Genomic DNA, 17,032 nt, shown 5'->3' on the forward strand with positions numbered 1-17,032 from the left:
CTACCTGAAGCATCCTAGGTCTAGCGGGCTCCAGTTGTCACCCTCTTTCTAGTTAACCCTTGGAAGCCTCGTATTTCCATATCCTCTTGCCTATTCTACCTTGTTTTTCCCTTAAGTTTCAGCCTTTTTCTGTGACTGGCAGTTTAATTTGGTGTCACTTTCCAAAGCCTCCCTTTCCAGAACGGCATTCCTTATCTAATCCTCTTCTGTTGGCTTTCCTTCTCCTGTTCATCAATATTTTTGACCTCCTCTCCTCTGGTCCCTCGCTCCCTCCTGGTCTCTCTCCCTCCCCTCTCGCTCTGTTCTGTCAGTATCACCAGACTCCAGCAAACAGTGGCAGAGCTCAACTCGGCATCCAGTCTGCTTCATCCTGGACAGACTTCTTCTCATAGATTCCCGTCATTTACTTCTCCTCCCTCTGTGTAGACACCCTCCCTCTTCCTCTTCATACACCGCACCATTTTACCTGTATTGATGATCATCCCCTATATCCTTCTACATTCCCTTTGACCTCCTTTCTCATGCACTTTACTCTCCCCTATCCCTGTTCTCTGGCTTCTCGCACCATTTCCCTGTTGCCTGTTTGGCTTCTTGTCCTCCTCTCACCATCCCAGCTTACTCATCTTCTACATCATTCTCCACATTTCTACCCCTGTCATTCCTTCGGCCACCTTTTCTTGCCCCCTCCCTATTTGGCTTTACCTCATGGATATCCTGCACTGGTTTTATGTATACCTGGGTCTATTCTGCGGCTTGGTGCCTTGCTGTGGTCACCCACAGCCATGTCGTATACTTGCCCGTATTGGGCACACAGTTCGTCTTGGTGCCCTCTTACCCTTGGCTGGACACTCGCAGACAAGAATCCAGAATGTTCTGTCCCGGATCAGTCGCAGCAGTTTGCTCCCATACAATCTGAGTTTGGAGGTGGTTTCAGGAGCTCCAAGGGAGAGGGATCCTGCCTCGTTGGCACGATGGATATGCCAGGTGATAGTTGCCCAAGGAGTGGCTGCAGTGCTGGCGTTCCCTCAGTCACAGGAGGAGCTGCTACAATTGGAATTTTTGTCCACTTTCTTGGAGATCCCGTTCCTGAGTATTCTGGAGCAAGAGCAGATCATGCCGCTGACCACCAAGGTAACTCACAAATACCCTTTGTCACAATACAAGTTCTGCTTGGTATGCCCGCTCCGCTGGGTATTTCCAGCAAACTTGAGTTGTTCTTTCGATCATGTCATTTCTTAGTACATCTCACCAAACATCCTCCGTGTGCCGGCACGTCCTTTACTCCAGTTACTCAGAACACAAATCTGTACAACTTTTCATTGTCGGTTGAGTCGTGGAGCTCCTTCTCAATGTCATTGACTTGTTGAACCCTTTCTGTTCAGTCATTGTGTTCTCCTGTCCATCACGGCGGATCTCCTTCTGTAGTGAACAGTCAGAGGTGGAGATTGATCCGTGCAACATAAGTCGGCGTTCACACTTGTCATAACCCCCAAGTGTACCAACTGATTGTGACGGCTGCGTTCACACGGCCGTATGTGTACTTCATCCTGTGAATCCGCAGCGCATGCAGGAGCTGAAATACTTTACGTGTTTCTGCCTATTGACAGCTTTTTTAAACGTGTAAATACGCAATGTATGTGCGTGCGGAAAAAGAAAAAAGGCACAAAGTGCTGTTAATTTTGTGAATCATTGAAATCAATGGGCGCTGTTCATGTGAATTACACCCACAGGGCTCCTTCACACGGGCGCATGCGTTTTTGTGCACAACTTGCCACAATGTTTTTGCGTTATGAATGAGTCTTTTTGCGCACATATCGGCATATTTCACTGTACTTTATGTGCACACAGCGCCAGTTCATATGTGCGCAGCAGACGAACACGCCTCAATTTAAATGATTTTGAGCCTCATGAGTTCCAGACATGTTCTTTTTTTACTGAATTGCGCAGCATATTGCTCATACTGTTGTGCATTGGGCCCCGCATTGACTTTTATGGGGACCTTTGGTGCCAAATGTGCATAAATATGAAGTAGGCCCTCATTTTTTGTGCACGTGATAAATGGCGCATGCAAAATCGGGAAATGTGTACAAACCCATCAACATCAATGGGTTCTATTTTCTGCGTATTGCGTGTGCAAACACGCCCGTGTGCAGGAGCGCTCAGACTGTATTCATATTGTGCGCACATTTCTTCGGCTTTTCTTACTTGTATCTGTATTTCTTATCATGTTGATACTTGTGTTTATAGACTTGGCACAGTTGGCGCTCCGTGACAGCCCCCTGCTAATGTGACCCCCAGACTAGTCATATGACATACAGCTCAGCTATCATATCTGGAAGGCCAACAACAACCGCCATCTATTCTACTACTAAGGGCAATAGAAAAACAATGGATTGCATGAGAAATGTAAGACAGGAAGTCAATAGAATCATTCTAGAAAATCCCTTTTGAAACGAAATTGCGCATTAAATATTTACTAGTAGTTTCCGTGTAATCAATAATGAGTGCGAGTGAGAGGGGCCGTGGTCCTGGTTCGTGCGGAGGGAGCCGTGCGTGTCTCGTCACTCTCCATGCAAATGAATGGAAAGTCAGTGAAGACCCCTTTTAAAGCCCGGAGCACACTACCATATTTGCTGTTTTACATCCGCAATACGAAAGTGTGTCCTGCGTAACCGCGGGTCCCGGACACGAACTCCAAGCATCATACATTCCTACACTGCTCGGAACTCAAGTCCGGAGACCGACGGTCCGGCAGGACGCACTTCTGTATTACAAACGCAAATCGCACGGAAACGTGGAAACAAAAGCAATAAACAAGGTTATAGAATGCAAAGTTTAAAGCCCACTAAGGCTAGTGTCCGCAGCAAACACTCCGCAGCACAAAGTCCAAAGGGAATTCACTAATTGCCACGCTGCCGATTTCAATTCCACACGGATTTCGAGCGGATTTTCTCCACAGTGTGTGACCGAGATTCATTCACATTGCTGCTATCGTAAATGCTGCAGATCCTTGGAGCGGACGGTCCTTATGGCCAATCGGTTGCAGATCTGTCTCATGTGAGCGAGGGCCAGCGGTTCGGCCATACTGCATTATTACCCGTGGATTTTGCTGTGAAATCTGTGCTGAAAAGCCGTAAAATAAATTAAAATGTCGCAGATCTTAAATCGCCGCAGCGTAGATATCTCGCTTAGATTGCATGAGATTTAGTACGGTTGCGTTCGCCGTGCCGCTACTGTCAGCGCTGCGGATCATCTGCATGCACTTCTGTTGCAGAACATCCACAGCGCTTCCTCCCTGTGTGGACGGACCCTAAAGCTTCCTACCTCCACTTCCTGCGTAGATGTCTGCCATTCTTTGCCGTGCGCCGGGGCGGCGAGAGACTAAGTAGCGCCTTTCAATTAGTAACAGGAAAAATGTCTTTCCACTATATTGCTTCTTCATGTGACACATGGCCAGATCCGAGAACCCCGGACACATTTAGATACATATATCTGATTGATAGAAGCGACACTTTAGTCAGCGGCTGACTTGACACTTAATGTCTCCTAGACGTCAATAAAAGGGTAAAAATACCTTTAGCTGATACACATTCTGTCCCAGATCTGCGGCTGCAGACAATGTCTGCGATTGATGAGTGATGACCGCAGATAGTTCTGTCCCCTTTATGTGTGCGTGTTGTGCCGCTCGTTAGCCGATCACATAATGCAGCCATCACAGTAATAGATCATTTTCCCATAACGGTCTACACTCATAAATGAATGGGTTTTTCGGCATTACAGTAAGTCATAAACTTAGACTTTTTTATGGTCTATTTACACGTAGCGGAAATGCAGCAGCAGAAAACTCCACTGCGAATCCTGCAGTATTTCCGCACCCAAAATCGAGTCAAAATCAGAACAAGTGGTGCGGGTCTGACTCAAAATGAACCGTGTATCCGCAGCCGATTTCAGAAGGGCGCTCCCCTCACCGCCAAGGTAGGAGTGGCATCCCCTGACCCGTGGCACCACGCTTACTACAGGCCACCGAGGGCTGGAGAGCGCAGACAGCGCAGGAGGTGAGCGCCGCATCTTCTGAAATCAGCTGCGGATGCACAACTGCTTTTCAGTCAAACCCGCGCCAATGTAAGAGCTGCAGGATTTGGGGTGGAATTTCCCACTGTGGAGATTCCACAACATTTCCGCTCCGTGAAAACAAACTCTCAAACACATTGTGGCTTACAGACTCTCCCGCCGTGTGAAGCAGCTGCAGGGGGTTCATCCATCTCCACTCACTGAGGGCTTATTCACACGAAAGAGAATATTACCGCAACGCACGCAAAACTCGCACAAATATGAAACCCCTCCTTTTGAATACAGATATCCACACAAGCGCGTTCTTTCTTCTCGCAGCAAGGAAAACAAATTGCAGCAAATTCTATGTTTAAACCTTCCCATGGAACGCATCGCCATTGTCTTCAGTGGGACCTTGAAAGAAATTGCATGGCGGTGGCATGTGAGTGCGATGCAAGATTCCCCATTCAAGACAATAGGAACCGATCGCTATCTTTTCCGTTGCAGAAATGCAAATGTTAAGCAAAAATACATCGCTGCGTAATAAAATGTGCGAGCGTAATATTCGACCGAAGTCTCTTGGCCCGATATCGCACTCGCCTGTGTGCATGCAGCCTTAGTCTTCCACTCGTCTTCCACTAAGGTGGTACATTGAGCATAAATCCCACCTCACCGATGGTATGAGCAAGCAATCCCAGCGTGCACGCAGCGCTCCCCAGCAGTAAGGGTTAATCTCTCTACAGGCGGCTCTCGATTCTTCCCGGCATACAAGGTGAGCTTCAATATAAAAATGTGCAGCGCTTGCAATAAAAGACAGGATGAAATGACAAACAGAAGACCGGCCACAATCGGTGGAGTCTTGTCTGCTTTCTCGAGAGCAGGAGGCGCAGGGGAGCAGATCTCAGACGTGGCGGATTCCAAAAAACGCTTTTATAGATTCAGTCTTTGGGTCCCCCCGCGCTACATGACAGTGGATTAATGGACAGTTCGGAAAACTAAACCTCTTTGACTTTGGCCTATTTTTTAGGGCTGTGCTTAAGGGCCCCCCGGTTTTCACCCCTTGGTATCTGTCACACGGGACAGACTATTCTGCAACAGTGTTGCATAATCTGCCCTCCTGTGGAATATTCAGCAGCAAGATCTGCAGTTAGCCTGGGTTCACACAGGGCTGATTGTCAAAAATCTCGTCCACACGGGATGGCCAATCCGTCGCGGCAAAGAGCGGATTCCCCGGCCGCAGCATGCCTATTTTTTTCCCCCCATTTGCGGCCGCGCAGCTCTCTATGGGAGTGCCAGCTGGAACAGAAAAGCATGCAGCCATGCCCCTCCAAAACTCGAGGCGGAAATCTCATGGTTTTTCGCTGCGGCAAAACCGCAAGATTTCCGTCGGGATTCCGCCCTGTGAGAACCCAGCCTTAGAGGTGTGGATTTTTATGCGGAATTCAGGGAAGGCATATTCTGTAACACTGTTGGGGAACTTTCCATCCAGAGTGAAAGGTTCCTTAAACTCCTTTCTGAGGAATATGGTCATAGCTGCAGCTACCCTAGGCCGTTATCCCAGAAGTAGTCTTGTCGCAGTGGCAGCAGATACAAACAGGTCAAAGGCACTGTAATAAAGTATCAGAGAGAAAGTTTACGCATAATGGAGACATATGTAAAGAGTCACGTCGGGGCAATCAACTAAATGAGAGTCAAAGAACAGGTTGAGGCCAGGAGAGGTGGAATCCATGAAAGCTGGGTATGTAGGCAAGGGTCAAAACCAGGAATCAAAAAGGAAACAGCAACACCATAACAGAATCAACAGAACCTACTGCTCCCCTTCAGTGTGGGAAAGTGCCTTAAATAACCCAGATATCATCAGGATTGGCTGTGGACAGGAAAGCTGAATGCATGCACGGGCCCTTTAAGAGACAGGTGGACCACGTATGCCCTCCAAGCAGGGAACAGAGCAATATCTTCGGTACAGAGGACTGAGGATGGATCGTGACCAGAGGGCGAGGGAGGTGAGGATAGGTATGACTGGCAGCCATGGCATCTATTAAGCAGATTTCTTGTTTAGGATTGGACAGTGAGTTAATAAAGGGGCAAATAATAAATAGAAATAATAATAAAACCCCGTTACCAGAGTCTGAGAGGGGCGCATTATTGGGATGTGAGAAGCTGGATGGTCGTAGCAACATATTGTCCATCACCTGGGCTGTTCTGACCAGATTGTTAGGAGGTGTTGGGACCAGTGGATGAGGGCACACAAGGTGACCGAGTTCAGGACACCCTTTACAGACCACCAGTAGAGAGGAGCGTCAGACCAGACTGTTAGGGGGGTGTTGGGACCAGTGGATGAGGGCACACAAGGTGACCGAGTTCAGGACACCCCTTACAGACCACCAGTAGAGAGGAGCATCTGACCAGATTGTTAGGGGGTGTTGGGACCAGTGGATGTGTGAGAGGACTCACAAGGTGACCGGGCTCAGGATGCCCCCAACAGTCCACAAGTAGAGAGGAGCATCTGACGAGATTGTTAGGAGGTGATGGGGCCAGTGAATGGGGTCACACAAGATGACCGGGCTCAAGACGCCCCCTATAGGCCACCAGTAGAGAGGAGCATCTGATTGTCTGACTAACAACCAGGCGCTTGACTGAAGGACATTTGGTGTCACGACACCCATTACATGTACGGCCTTTTACAACCACCATTGCCTCTGTTTGCAGTGGTGTCAGGAACGACAAAACTGGACTCTACAGATTGGAACTGGGTTGTCTGCAGCAACGAATCCAGGTTTAGTTTGGGCACTAATGATGGCTGTGTTCACGTCTGGAGACCTCGGGGGGAGCGCCCAAATCCTGTCTTTGCTGTGGAGCTGCATACTGCCCCCTGCTGATGTGATGGTCTGGGGGACCATTGCATATGACAGTCGGTCCCCCCTAGTAGGGGTACGAGGGAAAATGACAGCTCAGCGATATGTTCAGGACATCCTGCAGCCATATGTGTTCCATGTGGTGGCTTCCAGCAGGATAATGCCCAGCCGCACACAAGGGGGTCACAGGAGCCCCCACAACATTGTCACACTTCAGTGGCTGCCCGGTCACCAGATGTATAGCCAGTAGAACATGGCTATAAATCATTTGCGACACCAAATTCGATCTTTCACGAGATTGTATTATATAGAGGCTCACTTACAGAAAATGTGGAGTAATGTGTGGCAGGATAGCATACAAAACCTGCATGCCTGCATACCATTCCATATCACATGTTGTATCCAAGCTAGAGGCAGTACAACAGGGTACTAGAGCCTCCATGCCCCCCATATCACATCTTGTACCCAAGCTAGAGGCGGTATAAGAGGGTACTAGAGCCTCCATGCCTGCCTGTATCACATCTTGTACCCAAGCTAGAGGCGGTATAAGAGGGTACTAGAGCCTCCATGCCTGCCCCTATCACATCTTGTATCCAAGCTAGAGGCAGTACAACAGGGTACTAGAGCCTCCATGCCTGCCGTATCACATCTTGCATCCAAGCTAGAGGCGGTACAACAGGGTATTAGAGCCTCCATGCCTGCCGTATCACATCTTGTATCCAAGCTAGAGGCGGTACAACAGGGTATTAGAGCCTCCATGCCTGCCTGTATCACATCTTGTATCCAAGCTAGAGGCGGTACAACAGGGTACTAGAGCCTTCATGCCTGCCCGTATCACATCTTGTATCCAAGCTAGAGGTAGTACAACAGGGTACTGGAGCCTCCATGCCTGCCGTATCACATCTTGTATCCAAGCTAGAGGCGGTACAACAGGGCACTAGAGCCTTTATTCCTGCCCGTATCACGTCTTATATCCAAGCTAGAGGTGGTATACCAGGGTAGTAAAGCCTCCATGCCTGTCCCTATCACATCTTGTATCCAAGCTAGAGGTAGTACAACAGGGTACTAGAGCCTCCATGCCTGCCGTATCACAGCTTGTATCCAAGCTAGAGGCGGTACAACAGGGTACTAGAGCTTCCATGCCTGCTGTATCACATCTTATATCCAAGCTAGAGGCGGTACAACAGGGTACTAGAGTCTCCATGCCCGCCCATATCACAACCTGTATTTAAAGGGGTTGTCTCGCGGCGAAAGCGAAAAAAAAAAATTTTTCACTTACCCCCGCATTCTGCCCTGTTAAAAAGAAAGCATAGGTTAGTTTTTAAAAAGCACATTGCGCTTACCTGCATCAGCGTTCTGCAGCTTCTTCTATTCTTCTTTTGAAGATGGCGCCGCTGGTCTTCTCCCACGGTGCACCGTGGATTTTCTTCTCCTTCCTTGCGTTCCATTGCCGATTCCAGCCTCCTGATTGGCTGGAATCGGCACACGTGACGGGGCGGAGCTACGGCACGAGCGGCCCCATTCACCAGGCAGAAGATCGGACTGCGCAAGCGCGTCTAAAAACGCCAGAAGACATCAGAATTAGACGGATCCATGGAGACAAGGACGCCAGCAACGGAGCAGGTAAGTGAATAACTTCCGTATGGCTCATAATTAATGCACGATGTACATTACAAAGTGCATTAATATGGCCATACAGAAGTGCATAACCCCACTTGCTGCCGCGAGACAACCCCTTTAAGCTAGAGGCGGTATACCAGGGTAGTAGAGCCTCCATGCCTGCCGTACCACATCTTGTATCCAAGCTAGAGATAGTACAACAGGGTACTAGAGCCTCCATGCCTGCCCGTATCACATCTTGTATCCAAGCTAGAGGCGGTACATCAAGGTACTAGATCCTCCATGCCCACCCGTATCACATCTTGTATCCAAGCTAGAGGCGGCACATCAAGGTACTAGAACCTCCATGCCCACCCGTATCACATCTTGTATCCAAGCTAGAGGCCGTACAATAGGGTACTAGAACCTCCATGCCGTCGGTATCACATCTTGTATCAAAGCTAGACATGGTACAACAGGGTACTAGAGCCTCCATACTGGCCCATATCACATCTTGTATTTAAGCTAGAGGTGACCCAACAGGGTACTAGAGCCTCCATTCCCTCCCATATTACATCTTCTATCCAAACTAAAGATGACCCAACAGGATACTAGAGCCTCCATACCCACCCACATCACATCTTGTATCCATGCTAGAGGCAGCCCAACAGGATCCTAGGTCTTCCATGCCAACCTGTATCACATCTTGTATCCAAGCTAGACGTGGTACAACAGGGTACTGGATCCTATATATCTAAGAGCTTGTGTCCCTGATGTTTCAAGACATTAGCAATGCGCCAGGTTGTCAGCACTGCATGGATGGGTCGCTTTAAAGGGGATTTCCTGAAGAAAAAAAAAATCCTATGGGTAGTGAATAGTGTGAAATGAAAAAGCAGTGCCATGTTCTTAAATGCTCCCCCTTCTGGTCCATGCACCCTGGTCCCGGTCTCTCCTGTAGAGCTACATGCCATTTTTTGTTCATGTAGCCACTGCAGCCTACTACTGGTTTCAGCAGTGATAATGAAATGAAAAGCCCGTGACTGCTGAAGCGTGTGATTGGCTGCAGCCGTCACATGAACAATGAACAGCACTTGACCTCTGCAGCATCTTTCGGGATTGAAGTAATAGGGATCGGTGTGGTATTTTTTTCTATCATTTCTTGCCCATAAGTTTTTTTTTAGTCTCAGAAAACCCCTTTAAGAGACTCAGTGATGTAGCAGAAAGTTTCAGATTGTGTCTTGATGGCCATTGTTAACCATTAGGATGTAGTAAGATAGCTGAGATACACACAATGTCCTGACACTGGCCAGCATGAGGACACAGGCCAGCGGAGCCAGGTAGGACACCAACCTCAGCCCTGGAGCTCATATCATGCCCCACAGACCTGCTCAGCGCACTCCCATGGTTACTTAGTAACCTGCAGTTTTCAGTTGAAGTAATTAAGGGCCATGAATACAGGGAGAGAATAGGAACACTGAGTTAAAAATCTTCATCCAAACAGCATCTGGAATAGGATCCCAATCTTGTTGCCATTTCTACAGTCTTAAGACCATTCTTGTGTGCCCCAGAAACTACATTATAAATTAGATGTCCCATGTGTCCTCATTGAACATTAAATAATAATTAGAGATGAGCGAGCACCAAAATGCTCGGGTGCTCGTTACTTGGGACGAAATTTTTGCGATGCTCGAGGGTTCGTTTCGAGTAACGAACCCCATTGAAGTCAATGGGCGACCCGAGCATTTTTGTATTTCGCCGATGCTCGCTAAAGTTTTCATGTGTGAAAATCTGGGCAATTCAAGAAAGTGATGGGAACGACACAGCAACGGATAGGGCAGGCGAGGGGCTACATGTTGGGCTGCATCTCAAGTTCACAGGTCCCACTATTAAGCCACAATAGCGACAAGAGTGGTGCCCCCCCTCCCAACAACTTTTACTTCTGAAAAGCCCTCCTTAGCAATGCATACCTTAGCTAAGCACCACACTACCTCCAACAAAGCACAATCACTGCCTGCATGACACTCCGCTGCCACTTCTCCTGGGTTACATGCTACCCAACCCCCCCCCCCCTGTACGACCCAGTGTCCACAGCGCACACCAAAGTGTGTGCGCTTCAGCTGCCCTCATGCCACACCACCCTCATGTCTATTTATAAGTGCGCCTGCCATGAGGAGTAACCGCAGGCACACACTGCAGAGGGTTGGCACGGCTAGGCAGCGACCCTCTTTAAAAGGGGCGGGGCGATAGCCCACAATGCTATACAGAAGCAATGAGAAATATAATCCTATGCCACCGCCATCAGGAGCTGCACACATGGGCATAGCAATGGGGAACCTATGTGCCACACACTGTTCATTCTGTCAAGGTGTCTTCATGCCCCTGTCAGACCGCGGTTTTTTATAAATAGTCACAGGCAGGTACAACTCCGCAATGGGAATTCCGTGTGCACCCACAGCATGGGTGGCTCTCTGGAACCTACCGGCTGTACATAAATGTATCCCATTGCAGTGCCCTGGACAGCAGAGCTAACGTCAGATTAAATGCAGGTGGGCTTCGGCCCACACTGCATGCCCCAACCTGACCGGGGTTTTTAATTCATAGACACAGGCAGGTACAACTCCCTATTGTGAAGTCCGTGTGGACCGACATCATGGGAGGGTCCCAGGAAGGCACAGGCGGTACATAAATAAATCCCATTGCATTGCCCAGCACAGCTGAGGTAATGTCATGTTTAATGCAGGTGGGCTTCGGCCAACACTGCATGCCCCAGTCAGACTGGGGTTCTTTAGAAGTGGACACATGCAGTTACAACTCCGTGTGGACCGACAGCATGGGTGGGTGCCAGGAAGCCACCGGCAGTACATAAATATATCCCATTGCAGTGCCCAGCACAGCTGATGTGACGTCAGCTTTCATGCAGGTGGGCAAAAAATTAATTGGATTACACTGTAGGCGAGGGCCCAAAAAATTGGTGTACCAACAGTACTAATGTACCTCAGAAAAATTGCCCATGCCCAACCAAGAGGGCAGGTGAAACCCATTAATCGCTTTGGTTAATGTGGCTTAATTTGTAACTCGGCCTGGAGGCAGCCCAGTTAAAATAAAAATTGGTTCAGGCGCAAGTTTCAACGCTTTAATGAGTATTGAAACGTATAAAAATTGTTTACAAAAATTATATGACTGAGCCTTGTGGGCCTAAGAAAAATTGCCCGTTCGGCGTGATTACGTCAGGTTTCAGGAGGAGGAGCAGGAGGAGGAGGATAATTATTATACACAGATTGATGAAGCTAAAAGGTCCCCGTTTTTGATGGTGATAGAGAACAATGCTTCCATCCGCGGGTGCAGCCTACGCATTGTTTAGGTACCGCTGCTGTCCGCTGGTGCAGCCTACGTATTGTTTAGGTACCGCTGCTGTCCGCTGGTGGAGAAGAGAAGTCTGGGGAAATCCAGGCTTTGTTCATCTTGATGAGTGTAAGCCTGTCGGCACTGTCGGTTGACAGGCGGGTACGCTTATCTGTGATGATTCCCCCAGCCGCACTAAACACCCTCACTGACAAGACGCTAGCCGCAGGACAAGCAAGCACCTCCAGGGCATACAGCGCGAGTTCAGGCCACGTGTCCAGCTTCGACACCCAGTAGTTGTAGGGGGCAGAGGCCTCACGGAGGACGATCGTGCGATCGGCTACGTACTCCCTCACCATCCTTTTACAGTGCTCCCGCCAACTCAGCCTTGACTGGGGAGCGGTTACACAGTCTTGCTGGGGAGCCAGAAAGCTGTCAAAGGCCTTGGAGAATGTTCCCCTGCCTGCACTGTACATGCTGCCTGATCTCTGCGCCTCCCCTGCTACCTGGGCCGCGGAACTGCGCCTTCGGCCACTAGCGCTGTCGGATGGGAATTTTACCATCAGCTTGTCCGCCAGGGTCCTGTGGTATAGCATCACTCTCGAACCCCTTTCCTCTTCGGGTATAAGAGTGGAAAGGTTCTCCTTTAGAGATGAGCGAACGTACTCGTCCGAGCTTGATACTCGTTCGAGTATTAGCGTGTTCGAGATGCTCGTTACTCGAGACGAGTACCACGCGATGTTCGAGTTACTTTCATTTTCATCTCTGAGACGTTAGCGCGCATTTCTGGCCAATAGAAAGACAGGGAAGGCATTACAACTTCCCCCTGCGACGTTCAAGCCCTATACCACCCCCCTGCAGTGAGTGGCTGGCGAGATCAGGTGTCACCCGAGTATAAAATCGGCCCCTCCCGCGGCTCGCCACAGATGCATTCTGACAGAGATCAGGGACAGTGCCGCTGGTGCCGGAGCTGCTATAGGGAGAGCGTTAGGAGTTATTTTAGGCTTCAAGAACCCCAACGGTCCTTCTGAGGGCCACATCTGACCGTGTGCAGTACTGTTGAGGCTGCTTTTTGCAGTGTTGCACTTTTTTTTTTTGTGTATCGGCCGTGCAGAGCATTGCGTCCTGCAGTAATTTTACATAGTCCAGGGCCAGTAGTGGTGGTGAGGCAGGGACAGTGAAAGACATATCCAGTCTATATAGGCAGTGAGCTTTTCCAAAAAAATTTGGGAAAAAAAATCTATTTGGGCTGCCTGTGACCGTCCTGACTGTACTGCGTCTCTGCTGGGGGTAGTTGTCCTAATTCATACGCAGCCAGCTAAGTGTTACAGCAGGCTTGCGCAAAATTCTTTTCTGCCTCTGTGTTGCCTCTTACATCACCGCTGTATTCCTGTCCACAAGTGTACTGGGTCTCTGCTGGGGGTAGTTGTCCTAATTCATACGCAGCCAGCTAAGTGTTACAGCAGGCTTGCGCAAAATTCTTTTCTGCCTTTGTGTTGCCTCTTATATCACCGCTGTATTCCTGTCCACAAGTGTACTGGGTCTCTGCTGGGGGTAGTTGTCCTAATTCATACGCAGCCAGCTAAGTTTTACAGCAGGCTTGAGCAAAATTCTTTCCTGCCTCTGCTGTGCGTTCCGTAAGCGAAGTCAGCCTCCAACCACAGGCCAATAAGCGGCACATTTAATTACAGCGTTCTGTTTCTGCACTACTGGTAATACAGCATGCTGAGGGGTAGGGGTAGGCCTAGAGGACATGGACGCGGGCGAGGACGCGGAGGCCCAAGTCAGGGTGTGGGCACAGGCCGAGCTCCTGATCCAGGTGTATCGCAGCCGACTGCTGCGGGATTAGGAGAGAGGCACGTTTCTGGCGTCCCCACATTCATCTCACAATTAATGGGTCCACGCGGTAGACCTTTATTAGAAAATGAGCAGTGTGAGCAGGTCCTGTCGTGGATGGCAGAAAGTGCATCCAGCAATCTATCGACCACCCACAGTTCTGCGCCGTCCACTGCTGCAACTCTGAATCCTCTGGCTGCTGCTCCTCCTTCCTCCCAGCCTCCTCACTCCATTACAATGACACATTCTGAAAAGCAGGCAGACTCCCAGGAACTGTTCCCGGGCCCCTGCCCGGAATGGCCAGAAATGGTTCCTCTCCCACCGGAGGAGTTTGTCGTGACCGATGCCCAACCTTTGGAAAGTTCCCAGGGTCCGGGGGATGAGGCTGGGGACTTCCGGCAACTGTCTCAAGAGCTTTCAGTGGGTGAGGAGTTTGATGACGGTGAGACACAGTTGTCTATCAGTGAGGTAGTAGTAAGGGCAGTAAGTCCGAGAGGGGAGCACATGAAGGATTCGGAGGAAGAGCAGCAGGATGATGAGGTGACTGACCCCACCTGGTTTGCTACGCCTACTGAGGACAGGTCTTCAGAGCGGGAGGCAAGGGCAGCAGCAGGGCAGGTTGGAAGAGGCAGTGCGGTGGCCAGGGGTAGAGGCAGGGCCAGACCGAATAATCCACCAACTGTTTCCCAAAGCGCCCCCTCGCGCCATGCCACCCTGCAGAGGCCGAGATGCTCAAAGGTCTGGTAGTTTTTCACTGAGAGTGCAGACGACCGACGAACAGTGGTGTGCAACCTGTGTCGCGCCAAGATCAGCCGGGGAGCCACCACCACCAGCCTCACCACCACCAGCATGCGCAGACATATGATGGCCAAGCACCCCACAAGGTGGGACGAAGGCCGTTCACGGCCTCCGGTTTGCACCGCTGCCTCTCCCCCTGTGCCCCAACCTGCCACTGAGATCCAACCCCCCTCTCAGGACACAGGCACTACCGTCTCCCGGCCTGCACCCACACCCTCACCTCCGCTGTGCTCGGCCCCATCCACCGATGTCTGTCAGCGCACCATCCAGCCGTCGCTAGCGCAAGTGTTGGAGCGCAAGCGCAAGTACGCCGCCACGCACCCGCACGCTCAAGCGTTAAACGTGCACATAGCCAAATTTATCAGCCTGGAGATGCTGCCGTATAGGGTTGTGGAAACAGAGGCTTTCAAAGGAATGATGGCGGCGGCGGCCCCGCGCTACTCAGTTCCCAGTCACCACTACTTTTCCTGATGTGCCGTCCCAGCCCTGCACGACCACGTCTCCCGCAGCATTGTACTCGCCCTCACCAACGCGGTTACTGCCAAGGTCCACTTAACAATGGACACGTGGACAAGCACAGGCGGGCAGGGCCACTATATCTCCCTGACGGCACATTGGGTAAATTTAGTGGAGGCTGGGACAGAGTCAGAGCCTGGGACCGCTCACGTCCTACCCACCCCCAGAATTGCGCGCCCCAGCTCGGTGGTGGTATCTGCGGCGGTGTATGCTTCATCCATTAAACCACCCTCCTCCTCCTCCTCCTCCTCCTCCTCCTCCTACGCAACCTCTGTCTCGCAATCAAGATGTGTCAGCAGCAGCACGTCGCCAGCAGTCGGTGTCGCGCGGCACGGCAGCACAGCGGTGGGCAGGCGTCAGCAGGCCGTGCTGAAACTACTCAGCTTAGGAGAGAAGAGGCACACGGCCCATGAACTGCTGCAGGGTCTGACAGAGCAGACCGACCGCTGGCTTGCGCCGCTGAGCCTCTAACCGGGCATGGTCGTGTGTGACAACGGCCGTAACCTGGTGGCGGCTCTGCAGCTCGGCAGCCTCACGCACGTGCCATGCCTGGCCCACGTCTTTAATTTGGTGGTTCAGCGCTTTCTGAAAAGCTACCCACGCTTGTCAGACCTGCTCGGAAAGGTGCGCCGGCTCTGCGCACATTTCCGCAAGTCCCACACGGACGCTGCCACCCTGCGCACCCTGCAACATCGGTTTAATCTGCCAGTGCACCGACTGCTGTGCGACGTGCCCACACGGTGGAACTCTACGCTCCACATGTTGGCCAGACTCTATGAGCAGCGTAGAGCTATAGTGGAATACCAACTCCAACATGGGCGGCGCAGTGGGAGTCAGCCTCCTCAATTCTTTACAGCACAGGCGGGCAGGGCCACTATATCTCCCTGATGGCACATTGGGTGAATTTAGTGGAGGCTGGGACCGAGTCAGAGCCTGGGACCGCTCACGTCCTACCCACCCCCAGAATTGCGGGCCCCAGCTCGGTGCTGGTATCTGCGGCGGTGTATGCTTCCTCCACTAAACCACCCTCCTCCTACGCAACCTCTGTCTCGCAATCAAGATGTGTCAGCAGCAGCATGTCGCCACCAGTCGGTGTCGCGCGGGGTGGCAGCACAGCGGTGGGCAAGCGCCAGCAGGCCGTGCTGAAACTACTCAGCTTAGGAGAGAAGAGGCACACGGCCCACAAACTGCTGCAGGGTCTGACAGAGCAGACCGACCGCTGGCTTTCGCCACAGAGCCTCCAACCGGGCATGGTCGTGAGTGACAACAGCCGTAACCTGGTGGCGGCTCTGCAGCTAGGCAGCCTCACGCACGTGCCATGCCTGGCCCACATCTTTAATTTGGTGGTTCAGCGCTTTCTGAAGAGCTACCCACGCTTGTCAGACCTGCTCAGAAAGGTGCGCCGGCTCAGCGCGCATTTCCGCAGGTCCAAGATGGAAGCAGCCACCCTGCGGACCCTGCAACATCGGTTTAATCTGCCAGTGCACCGACTGCTGTGCGACGTGCCCACACGGTGGAACTCTACGCTTCACATGTTGGCCAGGCTCTATGAGCAGCGTAGAGCTATAGTGGAATACCAACTCCAACATGGGCGGCGCCGTGGGAGTCAGCCTCCTCAATTCTTTACAGAAGAGTGGGCCTGGTTGGCAGACATCTGCCAGGTCCTTGGAAACTTTGAGGAGTCTACCCAGATGGTGAGCGGCGATGCTGCAATCATTAGCGTCACCATTCCTCTGCTATGCCTCTTGAGAAGTTCCCTGCAAAGCATAAAGGCAGACGCTTTGCGCTTGGAAACAGAGGCAGGGGAAGACAGTATGTCGCTGGATAGTCAGAGCACCCTCCTGTCTCAGCGCGTTGAGAAGGAGGAGGAGGAGCATGAGGAGGATGAGGAGGAGGGGGAAGAGACAGCTTGGCCCACTGCTGAGGGTACCCATGCTGCTTGCCTGTCATCCTTTCAGCATGTATGGCCTGAGGAGGAGGAGGAGGAGGATCCTGAAAGTGATCTTCCTAGTGAGGACAGCCATGTGTTGCGTACA

General features: G+C 51.1%; 1 protein-coding gene across 1 annotated transcript in view; it reads left to right on the forward strand.

The window, feature by feature from the left end:
- Positions 1 to 705: 705 nt before the first annotated feature.
- GRIN3B (glutamate ionotropic receptor NMDA type subunit 3B) overlaps positions 706 to 17,032 on the forward strand; it is a 151,527-nt gene continuing 135,200 nt past the window's right edge. Inside the window, exon 1 of the mRNA XM_066602061.1 lies at positions 706 to 1,131. Within this exon, the coding sequence (XP_066458158.1) occupies positions 706 to 1,131 (426 nt within the window). The remainder of the gene's footprint in view (positions 1,132 to 17,032) is intronic.

This window comes from Eleutherodactylus coqui, chromosome 5, assembly GCF_035609145.1.
Source record: "Eleutherodactylus coqui strain aEleCoq1 chromosome 5, aEleCoq1.hap1, whole genome shotgun sequence".
Classification (NCBI taxonomy): Eukaryota; Metazoa; Chordata; class Amphibia; order Anura; family Eleutherodactylidae; genus Eleutherodactylus; species Eleutherodactylus coqui.